This window comes from Apostichopus japonicus, chromosome 3, assembly GCF_037975245.1.
Source record: "Apostichopus japonicus isolate 1M-3 chromosome 3, ASM3797524v1, whole genome shotgun sequence".
NCBI lineage: Eukaryota > Metazoa > Echinodermata > Holothuroidea > Aspidochirotida > Stichopodidae > Apostichopus > Apostichopus japonicus.
In genome coordinates, this window is record NC_092563.1 from 15,298,784 (window position 1) to 15,309,049 (window position 10,266).

General features: G+C 37.3%; 1 protein-coding gene across 5 annotated transcripts in view; it reads left to right on the forward strand.

The window, feature by feature from the left end:
- LOC139964560 (junctophilin-2-like) overlaps positions 1-7,774 on the forward strand; it is a 73,736-nt gene extending 65,962 nt beyond the window's left edge. For all 5 annotated transcript variants that reach the window (XM_071966241.1, XM_071966276.1, XM_071966249.1 and 2 more), the window contains one exon: positions 421-7,774. In XM_071966241.1, the coding sequence (XP_071822342.1) occupies positions 421-543 (123 nt within the window). In that variant the 3' untranslated portion in view covers positions 544-7,774. The remainder of the gene's footprint in view (positions 1-420) is intronic.
- The last annotated feature ends 2,492 nt before the right edge of the window (positions 7,775-10,266 follow it).

Below are 10,266 nucleotides of genomic sequence, written 5' to 3' on the forward strand. Positions count from 1 at the left end.
AAGATTCCAATTTTGAGTTAAAATGTTGAACTGGAAAGCCACCTGAAAGTGAAAGTTGTAATCTGTAAACCATTGCGAGCTTCTCCCATATTCATGGTCGCTTAAGCGTCGTAAAAATCACTGTCCCCATCATCATCAATAACTAAAGGGTCATCAGTTTTTGCTGCTGAAAAAGTTAACCATTCTTAAAATTCTGCAGTTATCTTCTTCTCCAAGTTGTGAGAAGGCATTCAAGGGGGTTAAAAATATTAATAAGGCTGATGGGTGTTTCGGTTGAGGTAAGGTACCCTGATTAAGACAGGAAACCAAGTACTTGACCGTACTTCACCTTTTCTTATCCTTCTACTACAAACTTTTGCCATTTTAAGTTATCATTTAAGTCATCTTTTCCTTTCTTTTTCTCATCCTCTCTCTGTCCAGCATTGGTCGGCAAGTAAAGGTCTGATCCTTCTGGTTCTCCTACTCAACATTGGCTTCACCATCCTCTTCACCAGTCTCTTTCTACAGATGGAGGAAGATGGCGGCTGGGACAACTGGCCTTGATGTCAGGTGACCGCCTATAAGGCTGTCAGATTTTAGTCCAAACAACGATATGTAAAGTAGTGCCATTTATAAAAATGCTATAGAGATATATAATGATAGTGGAGTGCGTCCTAAGTTTTTTTAAGAAACCACCGATAGTTATGAAAGAAGAGGCAGCATGTCCTTATTATTAACTATGGAAGTTACCCTTGTCTGGTTTTGGCTTGGTTTTTTCTTCTTTTTTTTTCTCTCTTTTCCATTTAAGAGGGTGTCAGAGATAGGCATGACAAATGAACTGTTGAGTCAGTGTTTATTAAAGTAATAAATATGAAGGGTTTGGTGTCCTCTTCATTATTCCTTCCTTCCTTCCCTTCCTCCCTCCCTCCCTCCCTCCCTCCACACTCCCACCCCACTCTCACCCCACTCTCACCCCACCTGCTTTTGGTTAACTACCAACGTTGGTTCAACTCTTAGACCCAGCAATTTCGTTTCAGCGGTGGTAAGCAGGTTAATCCAAGAAAATGTGTAAGGTTAAGCTCAACATAAGTAGGGAGATTATGAGATTTTAAAACACTGAACTTTTTATAAAGAAATTAAAAAAACAGTTGTGAGTTTAATTACAGCTTGAAATAGACATATAACACGAATTGCAGTGATAGAGTGAAAAGAAATGTGTTACCTCGTGGACATGGAATGTAGACACCGAGAGCTGGTCGGCACTATTAAGAGTGTCATGCACACAGGGGTATGCAAGCACAGAAGAGTACGCTGGGGGGGGGGGGGGGCAGACTTGTAGGATGTTTCTGAAGCTTGTTTTAATCTCAACTTGCCATGACCTGCCCCTTTTCTTTTGTCATCTGAAATTGCCCTTTCTTCATTCCTCTCTTTGTCTAAATCATCTTTAAATAATATTTTTCTACTGGAAAAGTTTCACATAGAACCCAATCCATATCATGATTTCTCCCTACATCCACCCCTGCCACCCCACCTCACCCCCCTCCCACCCCACAAAAAAAAAACAATTAAAAAAGCAAAACAAGGTCAGAGCTCATTTAAAGTCTGAAAGGGGATTGGTCAAAGATGTTGTCAATATGAATTACCCATGCATTATTTTCTCCAACATGTTTAATGAATAAATTAGCAGTGCTTTAAAGTCATTATATTATAGTCAAAGTTTGAAAGTCTATAAACTGGATTTTTTTTCCCCCCAGATTTATTTTCAATTAATTGTTAAGTTAAACCCAGAGACAGAATTTAGACAAATAAGAAGATTATGCTGCTGCTGGATAGCTAGATGCAATCAAGACTCAACAAATTTGACCAATTTTTTATGTTCTCACTATTAAAGCTGGACACACCTACCTTCCCCTACAGCCGGTGGTGCCTGGTGTACATAGGTTAATTTGTGCACTGAAATTTCTCATGATTGTTATGTGTATGTATATATATATACTGTGTGACAAGGGTATTGGCCTACAAAACTTGCCTTTTTAATATTTGTAAACGAAAGAAGAAAAGACACCAACAGTTTTCTCCTTTTTTTTTGGTCATAAAGGTGGGTGCAGACATTGTCAAAGTTTTGTATTTCGTAAAGAGGATATCGTTCTGGACTGATCTTGTTCACTAGCAGTGTTTTCCATAATTATTCATACAAAGTTGCAAGTTTTGCAAATATTACTTCCATTTTGAGTATAAAAAAAAATACAGCTCTGTCCCCCCAAACAAGGTCCCCTCAAAACGTTTCAAATTGTTTCATTAAAATTCTGCAAATAGTGTGTGTGATCTTTGTCTGTCCCATGGTGATTCAGAATTCCACGTTCAAAGGAAGTGCATATTTGTATACAGAGTTATAAACCCCACTCTGGTTCATGAATATATAATTGCTAAAATGTATTATTTTGTACTCTGCTGTAGAGAATGTGTGGAGGATGAATTGAAGAGGTAGGGAGGATGAGCATAGTATCAGATAAAATGCTGAAGGAATGAACTCAAAAAGTTGGAGTTGTGTTTTCAAGTTTGATTTCATTTTACCACAAAGGTAATTCTGAAGATCAATCTTGTGAATTACTACTGTAATTTTATATCTTCATTGGTCCTCAAAATGTGTTCTTTGTTTTTGGGGGTGGAGGGGTTGGGGGAAGGTACGGGGAGGTTAAAGGTTATCAGTCTAATAGTGTGGTAAAAGTTGTCAAACATATTGTCCGGAAGGTTTTCATGCATAATTTTCACAACACGTGGAGAAGTGTAAAAATTACACAAGAATTCTGTACATATTATGTACAGAATTTTGCAAGATGCATGCTAGCTCCTGCGGCTAGCATTTCCTAGAAAAATGATGGGGCTATTAAACTTCCTTACTGCACTTGGGCAGAAGACATGACCGTCGCATGTTGCATTTTTCCTGTAAGATTCCTAAGAGAGCTTAAGATATGTGAGGCTGTTTCTTTGTGTGCAATAGATATATAGGTCTTAACAACAAATGTTGATTATAGTTTGTCTGAAATTTATTATCAATTGTTTAGTGCAATCCTCCTGCTTTTACCATTTTATTTTTTCATGTCATATTAGTATCATTTATTTTATTTTGATCAATTATGGTACTAAAACAATACCTGAGTCTTTGCCGTAATTTATTTATTTACTTATTCCTTCTCTCCTTTTTTTTCATTCTGGTATTTACTGAAATTTTTTCCAGTGAGCTGGCCTTTGTGATGAGAAATAGTGGCATCTATCCAGTATGGATGTTACAAGCTCGGCTGTTGGGTCTCATGCAAACTATGTGTATTCCATTCTTAGTGCAGACACTGTACATGCTAACTATAAAATATGTGCATTCTTCTTCGAGTGTAGGCTATACCGCACTCATTCTAAAATCTAGACTACTGCGTTCGTAATGCAGACCGCACACAACCATAATGTATAATATGTGTGTAATCTTCAACTAAAACTGCACACATTCATGATGGTCGGCCTGCCTATAGAAAAACTGTCCATCTCAAATTCACTTGAGCATTAATAATTTGTTCCTTGATAGCATAAACTACCCCAACTACTGCCAATAGGATTCATCCTTGAGCACACCTAATTAATTGACCAGCCACCTGTATGATTGTAAACACAAGTGCTCTAATGGCCAGCACTACTTTCTTGTGTGAAGACAAATTTAGCTTGACCACTGAGTACACACACTCAGTATTTAATCATGAATTTGTGCAGAGGAGCGTTCAGTATGGCTAGCATTACCAACTCGGGTAGATATTCAGTCTCCCAATGATTTTGGCCAAAAATGGGACCGGGGTGGTATTTTCTGTAGGCAGGGAAGATCGTAATGTTCTAAATACAGACCATATGTAGCCTATTCTCTAACCGGATTGCACACCTTCTAACTTCACAACCGTGTACTTACTCAATACTGCCGACTACATGTGCTGTTAATGCGGACTGCATAGTACATTGGTACTGCCGACTATTGGTAATATCTTTAATATAGAATGCATGTTCTTAATTGCAGACTGCACACACTCTCAATGAAAAAGTGCAAACATATCTATCTCCTGAATCGCAAAGTGCATACTAGATTCTAACTGGAAAATTGCATAAAATATGTAACTGCAGCTTGGCCTATATTTTCCAATGGCAGACTGGATGTTTCCTTCCAACACTAAGAGTATATGATGTATTCTGCAGACTAGTGTTTGGATTACTCACTGCCATTGTGGACTCTGTGTATAGTGGTCAATGTTAGCTGCTGGATATGTCATTCTTACCGCAGAATTCTAATTCCGTAATTGTAAATGCTTTGGATTGTAAATGGATAGGCTAGTTGTTTATTAGACCTTTTAATGGTTTGAATACCTCACCTTGATTTACTTTTAATTCCTGTTTTGAACCCTAATGTATTTACTGTTTCTCTGAAATACCAACTGAACTGAAACTTAGGCCACACTCTGGTCAGTGGTGGCTTTCTCCAAAGGCCAATGTCATACCACAAGATTTTGCTTGCAGTGATGTGATGATCAAAGTTAGCTGGCTGTTTTCCTCTTCACCCCCATCTTCAAGGAGTGGTACCTTCTCGTTTGTCTTCGTTTGACTACTTTTCTCTCAAGTTTATTATATATTTAGTATATTTAATAGTTTTTATTTTATTTATGTGCCTAAATCACCATCAACAAGTAAATTAAATTGATATTTTGTGTGTGTGGGGGGGGGGATATAATTATTTGCTACACACTCCCCATCTTTAATTTTCATAACATTTATGAATAGATTAATGAGTGTGTGATTGTCAAATCTGAATGCAAGTCTTAAATCTTTTGACTTCACGTCTTGTATTCATTCTATTGTAGTTGTTCATGGATGACCACAGTTAGTCCTGAAGTATTTTGCACCATGTTTGTATTCTGTTACCATGGAGAGGGGGAACACTTGATAGAAATGCATTTGCCTTGTTATAGTATACACCCAGTAGTGTGATTTGCTGTAACTCACACCTTGCTTCTAGCTTCTTTTTAATTTTTTTTTTTTTTTTCTTATAAACGTTGATACTAGTGCATGCATCGGTTGGTTTCATGTAGAAGTCCTACATATTCAAAAGAATGATAATTGTTAATACTGTCTGTTTGAATGGACCAATATTTTATCCATCCATTTGTTGTTTATTACGTACATATTTGTAGAGCATCCATGAGAAATGACTCCCATTGGTCACAGGGTCGGTAAATATATAACGTACACTGTCATTACACCAGTGGGGTTACAGGTAAGTACATGCGTGGAGGCGTCCCGGTGTGGTAAATGTCTTTGTGTATAGATGAAAATTGTGATTCACTACACCCAAAGGACTTAATACGTAGCAACAAAAAAACAAAACAAATTTTTTTTTCTCAACATTACCATTTGCTCATTGCTACTTTGCTCAAAATGCTGACAGTAAATATCTGTGACGTGTTTATCCCAAAGATTCAATTTTGCTCCTTTTTTTGAAATTTCTTCCTGAAATAATTCTTCTTTAGTCCGAGGTCATCCTATCCCAAATAGCGAGATTGTCCGTCACGATCGAAGATCCCAGCTATTAATTAACCTGAGCTTCAAATGTTACATCGACATTGTTATTAACAGTGGTTCATATTGTTTGTACATAATGTTTGTTACCGAAAATTTGTATAGTTAAAGTAAAAAACGAAGAGGAAAATAGAGAGATTTTTTTATCAAAGTAAGTATTGTTATTACTTACGTGAAGATATATTACTATATATGACATCGTCATCGATATTATTATTATTATCATTATTATTATAATTATGACTGTTATTATCAGTATGTTGTGCAATGTGTGTGTTATTGTGTGGAGCTATCATCACTCTGTTGTCATACGAATCATCATCTATAATCAATCACTATTTTAATCTAACGTATACATCGGTACTGTTAATGACTCTGTTAGTACTTGGCTCTCTATCTCTCACACTCTCAGGCAATTTGGTAGTTTTATCAGTGTTTTGTTTGTTTGTTGTTTGTTATTTACATCATGAATATTCAATAGGATGATGTGACTTCACTCTGAGAGTGAAGGCAACATTTACTAATGGCTTTCATCTAATGGTGAAAAGTGAATTTTTAAATGAAAATACATTTTTTTATCCCCGGAATTAATCAGCAGTGTGACAACAGGAAATATTTTCGCTTGCGTCGTCGCAAAAAAAGTTACTATAAAGAAAGAAAATGTTGACAATGTCCTTTTTTTTGTCTAAAATAGAGGGAGATGGGGTAAATAATCAAGTGCCTACACTTACAAGTCTAATATTTTAATGAGTGTCTGAATCTCCAGTATAGCTTTCTCGTGTTTATTATAACATTGTGGTTCCATATGCTAAGTGTTCCCTATGTTTGCTGAAGTATGAATAAGTTATTTAGTGAAATAAAGACTTACACCTCTTGTGTTATTTGGTTCTCAAGATGGAGTGGATCATTGTGAGAGAGATGATAGTAGTTGCATCAGCATTACCCCATGCCATTCTGTCTGTTATCAACTCACCGCTTTTCATACCTTCCTCACCAGTGGTGGAGCTAGGGGTATTGGTCAGGGGGTCGAGAATGGTCTGTAGGGGCTCTTTCGAAACTATCTAAGCGGAGCGCCACCACAGGTTGGCGCAGAGCGTACAAAAAAAGTTTGAGTAACGATACTCCCTAGAATGCCGGAAATTACCCTTTCCAGGCCTTGCTAATTTGCAGATAAACGAAGAATAAATAGGTGTCATCGCCAACAAAATGTGACAAATGTCAATAGGTAGATGAGAGCGCAATAAAAAAGTCATAATCGGGTCTAAGTAAAAAGTGGTAAAAAGCTGAAAAGGGCGCCAGCAGATCATTTGAGTCCGTCAGGGGGGGGGGTGGGCATCCGCCCCCTGACTGTATGGACGCTCCGCCACTGTTCCTCACCCACTCTATACTATACACCTCCCTCCCTCTTTGCTTATTAAGCTGCCCTGATGAAAATGTCCAATGCATGTTATTGTTGTACCTTTCCTCCATATAGCATGGGTAATAATGACTCAATAATTACCCATTGTTTACAGCCTACTCTGATATATTTCCCTCCTTTCAACCGTTACATATATATCGTAAAATTTGTTTTGAAAGACATTAATAATCATTAACACATCCCCTTCCCTCCTCCCTATCACCCCCCCCCCCCTATCCCATCCATGCTGACCTTGTTAAAGGTGGAATTGTGAGGTGTTTTATTACAAGTAGCTGAGTTGTTGGAGTGGTAGCCTTTTACTTAACTTTTTAGAGGAAAAAAAGAAACTTACAATAACTATAAAAACAAAAAGACTTAGTGGGACAAAAATGGATCATTTGAAATTCATTAAAAAATATTGTTTTGTTTTTCTTTTTTGGCCTTTATATATCATATGTAAAGACGTGTGAATACATAATCAAGAGTATACATATTTATGTCACTGTACATAAATGAATGCCAATTCATTTTAAAATTCATAGTCCTGGCAATTTAAGAGGTCCCAAAAGGAAAGAGCAAACGAGAGAGAATGTTGAGGGTTGTTTTCTTTTTCTTTCTAAATTATAAATAAAACCCAAGGTTTGTATTTCGTATAAACCATGGCCCCGTAATAGTATGGGTTTTTTTTTTCACTGATGCCTTGAAATTGAATACAGTGACAAAATCTGTAAATGCATTTTTCTTTTTTCTAAATAAATTGACGCCCCGGCGTCTCTTAAACCCTTCAAAGAATCCCATCGTCTATTGTCTTGATTTGTCGTAAATCTGTCTATTTTTATCAAATTATTTACCTATTATTATATATGTGTGATAATATATACTGGAGATGAAATATTGGACTCTATTGACGATTTATGCGAAGATAGTAACTTTCAATAAAAATAATCATAGTTTTGATCAGACCAAGGGCGAAAAGAGGGCGATTTTCCATCGCGAGATGATGTGTTTAGAAGTGTAAATTTGTAGAAAACGTCACAGCTGGACGGTACCTTAAATCTATTCCTAAACCGTGGTTAATAATTCTTAGCTGCTTCTTGGTGCCTTCTTTATTTTTGGAATTTCTGTCATTCTCTTGTGATAAATGAATTCACAACATATAAATGAGAAAAGATATTTGGTGGCGCTATTTTAAAATGTTTTCTTTAAATATTTTGTGAAATACGAAATGGCTTTTATAGGCGTCCGTAGACAAAGTTTAGAGAATGGTGCATCAGTGAGCTATGTATTTAGTGGACATGGTCTGTACACATGATATAGCCTTCATACAAATATTACTGGCTTCCTTCCTTTGAAGGTTAAAATAATCCGCCTTCCGTAACTTGATAGCGAACAATGTTAGTTTGGTATCTTACAATCTATTCGTAAAATTTGGATGTTTATTCACTTTTGGATGAACCTTAATTGGTGCCTTTTTCATTTTGGATTTTCTGTTCCAGTCGCGTTATTATCTTGTGATGCTTGATTTCAATCTCGCAAAACCGAAAAAAAAAGGAAACTATGATGATGCTATTTTATTATATTATCCAATGATATTTTGTGAAATTACATACACAGATTTATGAGAGTAGTGTATCATCATGCTGACGGCGAATATTTTTTTTTTTTTACTGCAGGGACAATTGAGAGTTATATAACCCAAATCGTAATTATTTGTGAAATTTCGGTGACGTAATATGTTATATATTCAGGTCAACTGTCTCCACTAAACACAGTTACCTTTTATAAAAAAAAGGGGATCTTTTGTCCATGGTAATGGACTTTCTATAGGATATATCTTTACAATGAAATTAAGCTTTGAAAATAAGGTGTCTACTGAGTTATGATATTTGGTTTTTATTGTATTTTTGTTATCCGAGGTCAAATCGTAGCGTCAAAACTGGAGACAAGTAGTATGCTAATTGCCCCCAAATATGTAGTGTTGAACTATATAGCTATAATTGTGCCTAAGTATTGCTAATCAGTGACACTATAATAACTTTAAAACTGTCAAGAAAACCTATGCAGTTCAGAACGCTTATCTTGAAGAAATGCTCCATAAACAAAGTCCACAATGCCCATAGTAAATGCCATGTATTGCGAAAACACTTCATAACAGGTAGGCTAAATAATGTAGCGCCATCGTTATGCTTAGTACATTCTTGTATCCTATTTCTTGTATCTTTTTGTGTGTGTGGGGGGGGGGGGGAGGGGAGGGCTCGTATATTTATGAATCAACGATTACGTGGGGGTTGATGGCAGTTTTTAACCAATGAAAACCCATGAGCCCACGTTTTGCATAGAATAAAGGACCTTTCCCCTCCCGTTCTACCCCCCCCCCCTCCCCTTCCCAATTCGACATTCGACGAAAATAATCCCATACGTTTCCTGTGATCTACCGTACTTTTTAACACTGACCCCCTATATACCATACAAACCTATACTGATATAACCGCAAATTCACTCTAGGTTGCCTTGTGGAACGTTATAGAAGATAAACGCAACCATGGTGTACTTACATTCTTTGAAAGTATCGGTGCTCTCCTGGCTACCTGGAAGGGTGCGGCTCTATCCTGAATTTAGTTGGTGTCGTCCCGCAAGTATGGCCCACCAGAGCTACGAGACGAGTTTGAAATCTCACTATTCTAATAGGCGCTACTACTCGTCACAAGTCGTGCAGGTAAATTGCATTGATTAAGCGCTATATGCCATATTTTATATACGGGAGTGGTCGCGGAGAGGTGAGTAGTGTTAACTGGATAAATGTCAGTGGCAAGTTTACGGTTTGAGTAGAAAAGAAAAGGCACTTGCATCATTCCTTTCTGCCAGTAAACAGACTTAGGATAAGACAAGACAGACATGATAAGTAAGGCTACAGTCATCTATGAACTTACCATCGCATTAGTTACGTCAGTGGCGTAGCCAGGGGGGGGGGGCGTGAAAGCTTATCGCCCCCCAGTGGCCCCCCACTGGGATTTATGGTGTCGAAAAAATTACATGTGCGAAAAATATATCATTGATCTGAATGGTTTCGAATCTCCATGATGACCACTCATGAACGACCCTTCGACCGCGGACCGGCAGTAGGCTATAGTTGCTGAAAAACCGGACGTGACATAGCGCATAGGCCGGGTTTTCACTTCTGGGACGTACCCTGATGCTCTTAAAACCGCTAAAAAACCAAATTTTCAAGAAAGGAGACAATACTATCGCTGAGAATCAGTCTATCACCCTATGACAGGTGATAT